This window comes from Alexandromys fortis, unplaced genomic scaffold (assembly GCF_014885135.2).
Source record: "Alexandromys fortis isolate MF-2015 unplaced genomic scaffold, M_Fortis_MF-2015_v1.1 scaffold_322, whole genome shotgun sequence".
Lineage (NCBI taxonomy): Eukaryota > Metazoa > Chordata > Mammalia > Rodentia > Cricetidae > Alexandromys > Alexandromys fortis.
The window spans coordinates 608,197-624,133 of NW_026068222.1; the positions used below are offsets into that span (position 1 = coordinate 608,197).

The 15,937-nt window shown below is 37.1% G+C and overlaps 1 protein-coding gene across 1 annotated transcript; it reads left to right on the plus strand.

Moving 5' to 3' along the window:
- The first annotated feature begins 2,449 nt into the window (after window positions 1-2,449).
- On the plus strand, window positions 2,450-5,229 carry Gngt1 (G protein subunit gamma transducin 1). The gene is made up of 2 exons (XM_050130582.1): window positions 2,450-2,545; window positions 5,101-5,229. Exons 1-2 carry the CDS (start codon window positions 2,450-2,452, stop codon window positions 5,227-5,229), a joined length of 225 nt encoding a protein of 74 aa, XP_049986539.1.
- The last annotated feature ends 10,708 nt before the right edge of the window (window positions 5,230-15,937 follow it).

A 15,937-nucleotide genomic window follows, 5' to 3' on the forward strand; every position in this document is an offset into this window, starting at 1 on the left:
TTTTGGTTACAACCAAGATTTCAGGCAACACAAGGATGTTGTGTTCTTATGGTCCCATATTCTGTAGCTATCTGATATAGCGTCAAGAATATATAATCTTCTAGGTGTGACCAGGGAAAGTGATTTTGACAGCTAAGAACCATCTTGGGCCAAAGGTCTGTCCATAATAGTTAATACATGCATCTATTGGTGGATGAGTACCTTAACCTAAGAAAGGAGATCTGGGTGGGACAAGAGTAGTATGTACGTGATATTAAAGGAGAAAAATTATGTGCACATGATATATTTAAGAATATGTATAGAGCTCTCTAGCAGATATAAATGCTACATAAGAAAATAGTCTAAAAATTTGGAGGTGCATGGCTAACATGTAGTGAAGGCTTATTCTACTATACAAGCTATTACATACTCCTCATCTGTATTTCCAGGTAAATAAGTCACAGGTTTAGTAATTGGTCAAAATCATACAATTAGCAAGTACCAGAAGATGGTTATTTGCTTTTAGTAATACATTAGAACTTCCTGAAACAGAGAAAATGAATTGGTAGACCTATCCTAGATCCACTAAGTCAAAATTATTTTCAAATTTATTTTAATTAAGGGTGGCCTATCTTGTATATGCCTTCATAGCTATCTGTTGGCAGAGGCCATTCATTTGTTCCCAGCTGCTTAGACACAAAATAATCACACAGAAAGTATATTAATTACAACACTGTTTGGCCAATAGCTTAAGTGTATTTCTGGCTAATTTTTATATCTTAAATTAACCCATTTCTATTAATCTGTGTATCGTCATGTGGCTGTGGCTTAACTGGGTAAAGTTCTGTCTCCAACATCTGTCTCCAGTGGGCAGCTACATGGCTTCTTATTGACTCTGCCTACTCTCTCCTAATCAATCTGCTTGGAACTCCCACCTTGCCCTATTCTGCTATATCTGGCCAAAGCAGCTTTATTCATCAACCAATAAAAGCAAAACATAGATGGAAGGACTTCCCACACCAAACTGTGATACTAATGCACACTGAAGTGCTTCTTGGGCATACCGTAGCATGTACAGCTGACATGGGGAAAGTTGTACAACCAGCAGTGTCAGACACTGTAAAGAGTGAGAGGGAGATGACAATAAAATTGAGCATGGGCTTCCACTTGCCAAATGAACATCTGACAGAATTGATTCTTTATTGTGGTATCATGTTTTTAAAGAGCAGCATGAGAAAACAAACCCCACAGGCAACAATGGACTCAGGTAGCATCATTGGTTGCTTTGTTCTATCTCTGTGCTGCATATGCAGAAAATTTTCACTAAAACCTACATAAATTACATCTTGCTCAGAGAAGGACACAATCTCGTGAGACGAGGAAGCACATAATATTTCTCCAAGTGTTTTGGGATAGAAATACCACATAAATACAAGGAAATATGTTAGTTGTTGTGATGTTGCTTAGCAGAGTGTTTCCCTGTAGATGTAAGTTATAATGTCTGAAATACTGTGTAGTCTGAGTATGTCCAATTTCATAAATATATTTTCGCATGGAGATAGAAATGTAGATGCAAAGAAGAGGAACAGAGGACAGACACAATGTCTTTGAGCTTTATAATACATTTTTAAAGTAATTTCGTGGACATAGCAACAGTCACCAAATGATCTTCTTCATTATCCATGAGTCTAAATAGGAGAAAGTCTGCTAGAAGAGTCAATTCTTCTCACCCAAATTACATGGTAGATCAAAATCAATATGCTTCCTCTTACAGATTTTAACTGCTCAGAAACAGTCGTTCAATGTGCTGCCGCAGTCACCTATAAATCCCAGGTATTGTTGGAAGTTACTTCTGAATTGTATAATAGCTTATTTCTGAATAAGTTCATTTGCTATATCTCAGTTTCATTGGTTCACATTTTAACCCATTCTCTATGATAAATTCATATTGGTACTCTTATAAATAGTTGTCTTTTAATACCAGATTAAATACTCCAGCAATCTGAGGATTAATGTGTAGTCCTCTGAACGACCTCTGATTAAACTAAATGGCATTACTTGGTGGACAGTTTTGACACTAGAGATGAAAGTTAAAAACTACAAGTTCAGAGTGTGCAAGAGGCTGGAAGAAAGAAGGGGCTTTAAGTATAAGTGCTTTATATAATATGCCAACTGAACAGTTACTCCCCTCAAATGTACTGGCAGGTGTTGGAAGACAAACAAACGCTTAACCTTAATCATATTAGGGATGATTATGAAGTTTTAAAATCCCAAGCCTAGCATGCAGCAAGAGCAGTGTTCAGAGTGTGTGCTCATGAGAAGCTGGTTACGATAGGCAATTTAAAAGAAAGCCAACAACAGCTTCTCTGGTAAGTACAAAGCAGAGGGGTGGGCTCCCTGTGAGTGATTCTTGCTTAGTTCAGGTGTGTGTGCCAACATTATTAACACAACATATTAAAACAGACAGAATATGCCGGTGATCAACATTGAAGACCTGACAGAAAAGGACAAATTGAAGATGGAAGTAGACCAGCTCAAGAAAGAAGTGACGCTGGAGAGAATGATGGTAAGAGGGTATTGTCCCTAGTCACTGGAGGGAACCACATGGAAAAGCATCAAGTCTTTTTATTGTGTTTTGTCCATACTCGAACAGCTAAATGTACTTACAATTAAAATGTTTGTGAAAACGCAATCAGAGATAAAGAAGGGCAAGAATTGAATTTATTTCAAGTGTTATATTCTAAGTCTAGGTGTGGGAAAACTATTGTCTCTCACCCAAGTGCAGCCCTTTGCCTGTTTTTGTATAACCACTTAGCTAAGAAATTTTTTTGACTTTTACAAAAAGGTCAGGAAGAAAATAGGGTGGATTATGAGACAGAGACTGTATTTTACCCACGCATTCAAATGGAGCAAGGCAGTGAGGCATTTGGTTCTATTCCTTTGAGTTCATGGATTTCTCTTCATTTTATGCAGTATTTTTATGTTGTTGATGTATTTTAAAGTATGGCCTCATCCTCTCCAGCCCTGCTCTGGTAGTAGCAAATAAATATGCTTCATTCTCTCTTTGCAAATAAAGATGATTTCAGCCAAAAGAACTCACTGGTTTCTCCTAAAAGCATCTAATAGCTCTTGAAAATAGTGACTCAGAGTCACTGCATTAAATAAAGTAGAAAGGAGAAAGGAACAGGAAGCTTTCACCAAAACTTGACTGAATGTCCAGAAGCGTAGATATGTGCTTTAGGTAGCTTAATATACAAAAGTCAACAGAGCAAAAACTCCTCCATAAGTGATAACAGCATATCATATCAAATATATGGAATACATGTGTAAAAAAGTATATATTCTTGTCATGTACGGCTCAAACCTTATTCCTAAGCAAATAAATTTAAGACTTTTATTCTTTTATAATTGCCTTCAACTGCCCATTACTATTTCCATACAGGCAAAGCCTGTTTTTGGAATAAAGATAAGAAGCACAATAGAACACTTGTATAGAAATATTGCTTGTTTCTCTTCTTCCCTCACTTAATCAATAGGGGTATTGTTAACACAACCCCATCTACATCCCTACCCAGTTTTGACTGTCAATAAGGATGTGACTTTTTTCCAGAGTGCTAGCTGCCAACTGGATTAAGTTGACAGGCTAAAGTCCTTATCTTATTCACAAGATCCTGAGCATTCTTTGGTCAACAATTAGGTTGTTTTGGGGTTTATTAATCAGCTAGGAGTTTTTATTTAGGTTTAACATGACGTATACTACCACCCACCTTTCCACACTACTCCTAATATTTTTGCTTTTGGAAGTTTAAATACCAATATTTTATTGTGACGCTACCTTTCCTGTCCTCTTGTTTTCTTCTCCTATGTCCTCTGGTATAGATTCTTTCCTTTTTGCTGTAGATTTACACACACAGACACACTTCCCACTAACACACTTGCTATTTTAGTCTATTCTGGCTGTTGGAAGGGAACAGCACAGATTGCATGGCTTCACCCCAATGGCAAATCATTTTGCTGTTATTTTCTACAGTCTTTGAACTGTGCAGCTTCAAATTGAGAGCCTGTTCCCTCATTTCTAGGTAGTGTCATTTCAATGTGTTCTTACCTGTTGAAAAAGGTGAAGGAGTGTGCTAGTGGTTCTTTCATCGTGGTGTTAATCCTGATTATGAGGAATCCTAAGGGCGAAAGTAGCCTTCGATGGCTACTTCATCCCCATGCATCATATTTAAATATGTATATGATGCACATGTATGTGTATATATGCTTATGGCATAAAATTTTATTGAAGAAGCATTAAATCATTTATATAACTACGCTTTCAAAAATGCAGTACATCTACATTACTGTCATAAAAAGCACCAATTGACAATAAAACAAATTGAGGCTAAAAGTCATGAATAATTTGAACTCATTTGAATACATACCTGTGCATGTTACCTATATAGATAAAGCACTGAAGACTGGTTGTTTCTAAATTGTAACTACAAAGGTATAAATAAACGAGGAACAATTTTGTAAATAAACTACGATTGAGTTCAGCACACATCTGCTTATTGAGTGACAGCTAAGTGCAGGCTCAGTTCTAGATGCGTGGAATATAGCGAACAAAACAGCTGTAGTAACTAGCCTCTGAGAGCACATGCTGTGCACTGGAATGAAGACTCACTGTAGTTGAATTTAAAATTGCATGTGTACACTTTCAACAGTCCAACACTGATAGTAAGCCATAGATTTAGCAATTGTGCATTCTCTTCCATCTTTACACTAAACTTTTAGGAAGAGGAAGAATATTTACTTTGGTGAAATTCCTCACTTGTATTTCCAGATGGGCTCTGATCTCTGGGTCCTCCCTGCCTTGACAACACAGGGTCCATGAGGGACGAGTAACGGAAGTGCCAGTTTCTATCCTCTGGAGACAATGGGTAGGGAAGCGTGGGGATGATTTGCTTTCTGTCCTGAAAAGTATATGTGTGCTGGCAGAAAGCAGATGCAATCATTCTTTTTTTTTTTTTTTTTTTTGTTTTAAAGATGCAGTACAGAAGTGTATTATAATAAACAGTTCTGGAGTCTGTAGAATTTTGTTTTAAAACAATTGAGTTCTCTCTGTCTCCTTCCTCTTAGGTTTCCAAATGTTGTGAAGAAGTAAGGGATTATGTTGAAGAAAGATCTGGAGAGGATCCTCTAGTGAAGGGGATTCCAGAGGACAAAAATCCCTTCAAGGAGCTCAAAGGAGGATGTGTGATTTCATAGGTGGTGGGGGATTTTCTTAGAATATTTACAATTTTAATGATCATGTAAATTCCTATATAATTAAATTTGCATATGTTGTTCAAATTTATAAACTTTAAATTTTAATAAAGATGGAGATGCAATAATATATATTCATGTTTTTGAAGTATTTAGCATAAAATCTAACACATAATTAACAGTAAATATTGATGAATCATTCTTTAGAAACAGTATATTCTGAGTTGCCTGAATGGTTTTATGTTTCTTTCCTTTCCTGCCAATAGTAATCATATTCTATCTAGATCTTTATAATTCAGCATATATTATTCTTAACATTACACTTGCTTATAGCATTAGGAAGTCTTTGAAACACAGACAATCTATCTTGGCAAGAAACAATTCATAAATATTTTTTATTATTGAAGCTTTATTGCTTGTTTCTCTTCCTCCCTCACTTAATCAATAGGGGTATTGTTAACACAACCCCAACTACATCCCTACCCAGTTCTGACTGTCAATAATGATGTGACATTTTTCCAGAGTGCTAGCTGCCAACTGGATTAAGTTCATTCTACGGTCAGAGAACACAGTGAATGTAGCCAGAAACAGAATAGTAACTTATGAACACAGGGGTAGGAGACAGGGAACTCTGAGCCACTCTGCTGTGGGACCAGCTTTGGTTGTTTCATCCATTTTTCTAAAGCACTCCTTGAAGAATATGAAGATAATACAGGTTCTGGTTCCTAAGTTCATGGAGTTGAAATTATGTGATTAAAACACTCAGCTTATATTGTCTGACACATGGTGAGACCCAATAACTGTTTACTAGGAAATATAACTGGAAAATGAATTACAAAAAAAAAAAACAAAAAAAAACAAAACAAAACAAAAAAAAAACTAGGTGTCCATGAAGATGTCCCCAGCTAGATCCTTGGGCAGCTGAGGAGAGGGAGCCTGAAATGGCCCTATCCTATAGCCATACTGATGAATATCTTGCATATCACCATAGAACCTTCATCTGGCGATATATGAAGCTAGAGACAGAGACCCACATTGGAGCACTGGACTGAGCTCCCAAGGTCCAAATGAGGAGCAGAGAAGGGAGAACATGAGCAAGGAAGTCAGGACCACGAGGGGTACGCTCACCCACTGAGACAGTGGGGCCGATCTAATAGGAGCTCACCAAGGCCAGCTGGACTGGAACTGATGGAGCATGTGATCAAACTAGACTCTCTGAACGTGTTGAACAAGCAGGGCTGACTGAGAAGCCAAGGACAATGGCACTGGGTTTTGATCCTACTGCATGTACTGGCTTTGTGGGAGCCTAGTCTGTTTGGATGCTCACCTTCCTAGACCTGGATGGAAGGGGGAGGAACTTGAACCTCCACAGGGCAGGGAACCCTGACTTCTCTTAGGACTGGAGAAGAAGGGGAAGGAGGAGTAGGGGGAGTGGAAGGGAAATGGGAGGAGGGGAAGAGGTGGAAATTTTTAAGTAAAAATAAAGAAAGAAAGAACAACAACAACAACAACAAAACCCCAACCAAACAAAAAACATTTCATCATGTTGTAAGTTACAAGCCATTCCATCTCCACAGCATAGTGAAGGCAAACCACAAGAAAAAAAAAATGATGCTGCCATCTTGTCTCTGCTTCTCTGGGAAATGACAAGTGTCATTAACTAAGCCAAACTATTTTTTTAATCATTGTTTTCTTATTGTCATATCACATGGACAGTGAATTTTGAATGTTTCACTCATCAGAATACTCCAATGCAAAGCAACGGCCATTAATTTGGAGACAGAATGCAAACTGGCTACTATTGGTTCTGGCAGACATTCTGAAGTCAGAGATCATAGGAAATCTCAACATGTACCTTTCGCTATTCATCCAACCCATTTTCTCCCCAGCAAGGATAATAGAACAGATTCTGAGGAGTAAACTGGCAGATGTCTCACGTCAGGACTTTGGATTACCTGCTGAAGACATCAGCATTTTCTCCTGCAGGTCTTCATTTATGATACCTTATGTCATAAGACTCTGATAAATAACACAATGTCATCAACTTTTTTCTGAAGAGAAATTACTTTTCTGTAAACAGAGTTTCTATCTCACCCAGTCCAGCAGCCATTCAATCCCAAAGAAACACACAGAGGCTTATATTAATTAAAAATTGTTGATCTATTAGCTAAGGCTTATTACTAACTAGCTCTTACAACTTAAATTAACCCATAATTCTTATCTATGATTAGCCACATGGCTTGATACCTTATTCAGTGAGGCATTCTCATATTGATTACTCTGCATCTAGCTGGTGACTACAGACTGAGCCTTTCAGCTTCCCAGAATTCTCCTAGTCTGATGGTCCTGCCTATAGTGCTTGCCTGGCTACTGGCCAATCAGAATTTTATTAAACCAATACAAGTGACAAATCATTACAGGGTACAAGAGCATTATTCCATAGCACTTCTCCATTTTTCTTTTTTAATGACTCTCACCATCTGGCATGGATCCACATAGGACCTAAAAAAGCTATTTTGTGTTTCTAGACCCACAAAACACGAGCCAAACACAGATAGGCTCTGTTTGCTGGTGGCAAACAGATGTGAGGCTCCTTTAAAAAATGGCTACTTGGTTCATGTTTGTGGCACTGAAGACTCTTTTGAGAGGTCCTGGTACAGAACACATGAATGGGGATTGTGGGCAGTGTGCTACAAGTTACTTGGTGGGCCAACTGCTCCCCGCATTTGGGGTGGTAAACATGGCTCCCAGAGCTGGCAGTAAATATACGTCTGCCATGTTGGAAAATCAAGGATGGTAGAACCAACAGGTAAAGCAACTCTGCTCCTAGCCATGCATGCCTGCTTAAGAGTTTAAAACAGGGATCAATGAAGAATTACAAATTTGCAATAAAGACAGATCAGACAAAAATAAACTTCTGAAAGAGTCATAGTGTGTTTTAAAAATGTACATAGGATTGTGCAAAAAAGAAAATGGGTACGGACAGTTATTGAAAGAAATAGTTTTAAAAAATAAAGCAAAGTCTTTAAAAAGACAGTAAAGGTGATATAAAAGATTACAGATGGTCATAGATTAAAGGTGTAAAGATATTAATTAAAAGTAATAGATTAAAAAAGGAGCCACGTAAAGAAGGAATATACTCAGAAAGTCTGGATTATGCATATTATTGTGTTTTCTTCAGATTTTTTTGGCTGCTAATGAATTAACTGCTGAAAAATATTTGACTCTCAGAGCTACTAAGATAAACCAACAAATATATTTTAAAAAATATCTTGACTTCAAAATTTGAGTCTAAGCATATGTTACTTTGGAAAAGAGGTTCTGCTTCTGTTTCCACAGAGGATGAGAACCTATGGATTCTCTCCAGGCAAATATGGTTTGGTGGAACAAGACCCTCCCTCCAGAATGACCTCCATGAACCCTTAAACTACTTGGCCCAACAAATAGCAGGAAACAGTTTAGAAAAAATATGCCCAAATTCTCTAAATGATTGTTTATAAATGTTTGTTTCAGTTGAAGAGGGATGTGATATAGAAATGAATACTTTACTTTGGTATGGACTTTGGTTTATTGATACAAATTCAAGGTCAATTTCGTTACATGTGTATTTCTACTCCTGTTTAAGGTATTATGCTTGTACAGTTCATTTAAAAATGTAATGTATAATTAAAATGAGTTATTGATAGATAGTCATTTATGATAGTTAAACTTGTAGTCATGTTAGTTAGGTTTCTAGGTATGCAGAGATATATTTCAGTTAAATAGAAAATCCTCAACACTTCAAAGACTTACAGAATATGGCATTTAAAATGTTTTAAGAACTTAGACTTTTCTTGGTAGTGAGACATGTCTGCTTCTGGCAGCACCAATTACTTCAGAGAGGTTGATGGGCACTGAAGAAACTAATTATGAAGTTTGCCTTCAATGTGACAAGGCTAGCCATTTGAGCAAGAAACTGCTTTTGCCTGAACTGCTTGATGGTATGCTGCATAGAATGGACATGCAGGACCCACAAAACAATGACTGCTGAACTTGCTTAAAGGAGGTGAGACAGCCCTTCAGAGTTCCTGCTTCATGAAAGAGTCTGCCAGACATTCTGAAGGACACAGAAAAAAGTGACTGGTAAACTGCCAATTTAGGCAAAACAGTTTTTTCAAATTTCCTGCTTCATGAAAAAGTCTGCCAGATACTGTGGGTCTGCAGGCTGAAGCCGGATGCCACAACATTACAGAAGAACCTTGGGTGACTATCCAGTCAACAAGATATCTCTGTCAACTCTAGCTTCCGAAGTTACTTACAATGCACTTCCTGTTTGCTTAGGTAATATTATATCCTTCTGGAGTCTTTGATGGAGTTGAAAACAGATAGTTACAGTTTTCCTTAGTTATGATAAAAAATAAAAATAAATATGAAACTTTAGACTGACAAAGATTAAAATAGATGATAGAATATTTTCTTTAATTTTGCCAGATACAAATAGACTAAATATTGTTAAGCATAATTCTTGCTTGATACCTGTTTTGTTATATGCAATTTTACTATGTTAATGTTAAACCTTCCTTTTTATTTAGATGGTAAAGGGGGGATGATGTAGGGTTCTTCTCTGTATGCTGTGAATATGTTTTATCACCATTTTTTAATAAAGAAGATGTTTTGGTTTATGGCAGGGTAGAATATAGCAAGGTAGGAAATCCAAACAGAAACAGAGGAGAAAAGAAGGCAGAGTCAAGCAGACACCATGTAGCTGCTGTAGGAGAAAGACACCAGAACTTCACTGGTAAGTCACAGCCTCGTGGCAGTTCATAGATTACAGGTTCAATTAAGATGTAAGAGCTAGTTAGAAATACGCCCAAACAATTGGTCAAACAGTGTTGTAATTCATGTAGCTTCTGTGTGATTGTTCAGGTCGGGTGACTGGGTGACAAGTGTGCAGTCTCCATTTGCACTTCTTTTCCTATTTAGAAGGACTAAAACCCACCCCACCAACCCCCACCCTTCCACACAGTTTCCTCAGTCTCTGTTTCTCCATCATATTATTTTGTGTAATTATTTATTGGATTGAAGTCTGTCTCTTGTTTTCCACCTGCAAGTTTGTGTTTATTTAACAAAGTGTTCCATATTTCCTTTTCTTTCTAATTTAAATGTAAAGTCTTTATTATGATATTTGATAATATGCAAAACATACTCTAAATTTTCACATGTGGTTTCTATCCTGCAACTTTATAAAGATTTTGAAGTCTGTAAAACCTCTGCTCTTCTATTGCATTAGGAATTTTGGATAAACAACTCCAAGTCTTTGAAATGTATAAAATGAACATGGAGTGATGTTTATTTGGGTATTTATGTTCCCTTAGCTCAGAAATAGATACAGAGAAGGCTTAATAAAATGCATCATTGTGATGTCTGTAGAATCCCTGTAGAGATGACAAATAGCTTCGTGAACATCAAGACTGCCTTGATCTTCCCTGTGAAATTTGGTCACATTGAAATACCTCTCCACTCCATTTTAGACCTCTGAAAGCTGTTTTTTTCTGAGACAATTTCTTCTGCTCCATCAAGATTATTTTTATGTACCTCTGAAGTCATCTAATATTTTTTTACTTTCCTCTACATAATTTGTAGTCTTAATTTCAATGCTATATCATAATTTCCCCAAGCCTCTTAATCTTTAAAACTGCCCAACCTAATAATAAATTGTTTCTAGAATAAAACTGACTTCATTAATACTTAATCTAATTAAGAACAGGAAAGTACAGTACTTGTCAAGTGTTTAAATTAGACAAGGCAGAACCCTTACGGCAGGCAGATAAATTCATTTTTGATTAAAAATACATATTGTGGGATGAATTTTGAGTAGGCAAGAAATCAAAGGGAAGGACTGCAGAGAAAGATATCCAGAAAGAAGGAAATGAAGCCGTGACTATTCCCCCAGACTACACAGCTGTAACTGACAATGACTGTTCTCTTCAAAATCTGTCATTTCAGAGCTAGGGGCGCTAAGTTAAGAAGAACTGGCTAATACAGAGGGAGGCAAAGACAAAAGAAAAAGAACACCCAAACCTCCTAAAATGCCTCCTTATCTGGCTCTTGTACAAAGTCTGCAGGTGCATTAGTAAGAATGAATACTTACACAGTCTTTCTTTTGAGTCACTTATACTTTGAGATGTAAGTACAGAGGTGAGTTCAAGATTTACAAAAGACAAAGAAGATGAAGGAGAACAAGGAGGGAGAGTGAAGATGAATGGGATTGGGAGAGAAAGAAGGGAAGCATCTCTTTTCTTATTTAGATTGTTTTGATTTTAGTCAAATATTTAAAAAAAATGATCTCAAGGTGCATCGGTTCCTAAAGAAATTATGTGGATATTTCATAATATGTGAAAACTAGTTAACCTTAGCAATAAGAATTATCAATTACTTGTGATAAGATTTTAAAGTGCTCATAAACAGTTTTGCAGATGGAAACTCTTTGGTAAAGTTAACTACAAATATCTGTGGGGTGTTTAGACCACCAGACTCAGGCCATTCTGTTATTTGAAAGCATCTCTTTCTTTTTTTTTTTATCTAAACAGGAAGCACACATATATGGCTATGAGTAATAAGCACAAATCTCTGGAAGCTGCTATGGGATTGCTTTTTAGCAAACTCCAAAAAATACAAACAAATCAAGAGTAAATCAAATATGTGCTAAAATACCTTTCTTAAAGAAGCCATCATTTTAATAACCTAATCTGTTATTTATTTTTATGATTTCAGAAGGCAGAATTTGGGATTTTATTTTTTCCAACAGAAAAAAAGCAGGAAAAAAGGTGTTTTTTTTTTCCTTAAAACACACAAAATAAAATACAGTTAGAACGCTGTTCCAAAAAATAGTATTTTTTTTACTGCAGCATAAAACTTCTTTTGGTGTTTTTATAATGAACTTTCTTCATAGATTTTTAACAACAACTTGATTAATTGGGAAATTTTAAAAATTTTATTTCAAGATCATGTTTTTTAGAGTTTAAAAGTGCAAGTGGTTGCTTTTTGTATATATGTGTGTGACTGTGTGTGTGTGTGTGAGTGTGTGTGTGTGTGGTATGTGTGCCTGCATGTGTGTGGAGGCCAGAGGTCAACACTAGGTATCTTCTGATATCAATCTTCACCGTATTTTGATGTTTGTTCATTAAGCTATTTCTCTGATAATTTTGTACATGTATGCAGTATATCCTGATTATTTTCTCCACACACCAGCTCATTTCCTCTCATGTTCCCAACACTCAATTTCCAAGTCCCTTTTCAAACCCCTGTCTTAATGTTTCATTTTGTGACCCACTGAGTTTAATCAGAGCTATTTGTCAGATCACAGGTGTGGAAATACAACGAAGCCTACCTGGATCACCAGTGAGTAGGTAACTGAAAACCATACCTCTCCTCCTAGAATCGATCAGTAGCCAAGTGTTCACCGATAGGGACCAGAGCCACTGCTCTGGCCATCTTTGCCTGCATGTTATCACAGAACCTCAGTGCAGAAATCAGTAGCTACAGAAAGTGTATACTTATAATCACTGTACCTCGAACAAAAGATGGTATTTGTAGTCATCCTCCCTCTCACGCTTTCTACACTATGTTGCTCACATTTTGTGAGCCTTTGAGAGGACATCATGAATATTTTTCTTGGGAGTAAGAAATTATACTTTATTTATTCTCAGATTCCTGAACAGCCATGAGTCACTTCATTCACTGCCTTTGGCTAGCAAGTGGATTATCTGATCAAGACTGAGAGCATTGGGGGCTGGAGAGATGGCTCAGTGGTTAAGAGCACTGGCTGCTCTTCCAGAGGTCCTGAGTTCGATTCCCAGCAACCACATGGTGGCTCATAGCCATCTGTAATGAGATCTGGCACCCTCCTCTGGCGTGCAGGCATACATGGAGGCAGAATGTTGTATACTTAATAAATAAATAAATCTTAAAAAAAAAGACTGAGAGCATCATTTGCCTATGAACATAAATTTTTTAGAAGGCAGTTTGACATTTTAAGAGTTTAGCTAAATAATATTATTAAGTTTTCCCCAGAATTTATCACCTCCCCAGCCACAGGATTTTTAGTAAAAATATTTACATTCCAGGCACAAATTTCCTCCTGTGGAGTCGGTCTTGAGTACAAACAGTAGAGTTGGTTACTCCCACAGCTGTGGTACCACTATTGCACAAGTGGACATCCTCCTCACTTTGGGGATGGAGACTTTTCAACTGGCTAGACTGAGTGGCTGACCAGGAAGCTCAGGAACCTATTTATTTCTGCCCTCTCCCCCGCTTCTCCCAACCTCTCATAGATTATTAACTTGTCCCACCACGTCTGGTTTTCACATGGGTGTTAGTGATCTGAACTTAAGTCCTTAGATTTGAGTCACAGCCACTCTCCCCAGCCACATCATCTCCCTAACCTCTTTTATTTATCAGACAAATTTCTATAAATTTTGCCCAAATGGTTATGAGATGCTTAATGAAAGTTTCTTTCTGGCTAAACTTGTGTTTTTTTTTTTTTTTTTTTTTTATGGTATGACTATATATTACAGACAAACTACCCTGTAAATAATCTTCTGATGGAATAATGCGTAGAATGTCAATATGAAATTATCACTACATTTGAATTATCCAATACAAACTTAACTGTCTTTTAACAAAAAAATATTATTTTAAAGGTTATTTACTCTGGGGGCTATGTAGCTGTATTGGGAGAGTTCGTGTGTAGCATGTGTGAAAAATGGAGTTCTGTCTTCAACACAACAGCAACACCAGTAATAGCCAGGGGAAAAACCAGTCAAACAAATAAAAGTCCTTTTGAACATTGCTGATGGACCACCTCTATTAGGAGACATGAGCAGTTTCTTACCAGTGGTCTTTTCTGGACAATGGATTCAGTACTTAAAGTCAGGTGTCTACAAATCCCTCCCCCAACTTTTTAAAGTTACTTCATCGTTTTACCACTTAAAACCAAAGAACAACAAAACATTTTTTAAAATGTATGATAATGGAATCCTAGTATTCCATTGTTTTTAGGTTAATCTATCTATCTATCTATCTATCTATCTATCTATCTATCTATCTATCTTGGTTTTTTGAGACAGGGTCTCTCTGTAGTTGCTGAGCCTGTCCTGGAACTAGCTCTTGTAGACCAGGCCGAACTAGAACTCACAACAATCTGCCTGCCTCTGCCTCCCAAGTGCTGGGATTAAAGGCTTGCGCCACCACTGCCCGGCTTAGGTTAATTTATTTTAAAAAAGATATCACACTGTGAATTGTCTGAGAATAAAAGAAAAATATGGATTAATACATAAAGTCTCTAATTTAAGCCTCACATACCGAGGAAAATGCTCACCAATGAATATGTTTATAAATATGCATCCTTGAATTCACTAGCTGATTCAAAAGGAAATTTATAGGCCCAAATAATTCTACGTTATTATTTAAGTCAGACATGTACCTTAATTTTCTTAACCAACTTACTTCATTTTGGTGTAAGACTTACCCACGTTCATTTAACTTACTTTCACTAGCTTACTTAAGCTATTTTAGTGAACTTTTTAAACTTAAGGGACAGGAAATTTAAGACAAAAACTTGGCTCTTCAGACAGATGTGAGTTTGTCTTGACTGATTACTAATAAGCAAAACTTCACCAGCTGGACCACCTCTAAGTCTGGGAGATCCTGATATTTCAAATACAGAAAGCGGAGCATCTAAACATTTTCTTTATGGAAAAAGAAAGATTGATCACTTTTAGTCACCTTTGGAGACATGACACAACTCACCCACTTCCCTGATTCATATTTTTAAAGCTGGAAAACAAAACCCAGAAAATTTTAAGTGACTTTTCATTGCTGGCTCAAGGAAGAGTTGGAAGGACTACCAAAGAGCACTTATTAAATAGCCCATTGTTCTTTTCATCTTAATATAGTCAGTGAGGGCAGTGGGTGGAGCCTGTGTACTAAACAACTCCATACCTAAGATCGAGTACCCTGACATATTTAGCTAATGCCTCCACTCTTCATCCAGATTTAACTATTAGCTGGGAAGTTGTCTAGAGGAAACACAGGGGGTATTCTATTGCAAAGGTAGGTTTCCCTACATTTACACATGTGTTTGTTTTTTCTCTCTCACCTTCGAGCATTATGAACAAGGGATCAAAATTGACATTGCACCTTAATATTTCCCAAAGACTCCTTCGTGGCTATCCAAGGCTGCAGTTCCATGCAGATTGCTTTCTAGAAAGTGGGGAAAGCTATTCTAAGTGACTCTGCTGCCTCCATCAAAGAAAGGAAGTCCACCAGGAATTCAAAAACATAAAGCAAGAAACTTGCCCCTTCATGTAGATGTGTACTAGGAAGTCTTGGGGAATGGGAGGAATTCTGGAGGGGGCTTTAACTCCTGTTAGTTTTCTAGTCTTGTCTTTTTATCTTCTCGGGGTTACAAAACTTCTCCCACCACTCCCACCAAAAAGTGAAAATGCAGATAGTTATTTGGCAACAGGAAACACTCTTATCTCAAACTACTTTTCTCCTCCAAGCATATTTGTCAAAGGCCTTTTAAACTTTAGCAAACCACGTGACACGTGTCAACACAATTCTGGTGGAAACTTGTGAGACCTAGCTGAGTTCCACATTGCGCTTTTTCCCTCCTTTTCAAATATCCACTTTCCCCATTACGTATATGGAAAAGGTACATACTGTGTAT

Bases quoted from the DNA above. Each gene is read 5' to 3' on its own strand.
- Gngt1 (XM_050130582.1), top strand. From the start codon at position 2,450: ATGCCGGTGATCAACATTGAAGACCTGACAGAAAAGGACAAATTGAAG. The intron at 2,546-5,100 runs GTAAGAGGGTAT...CCTTCCTCTTAG, and splicing joins TGACGCTGGAGAGAATGATG to GTTTCCAAATGTTGTGAAGA.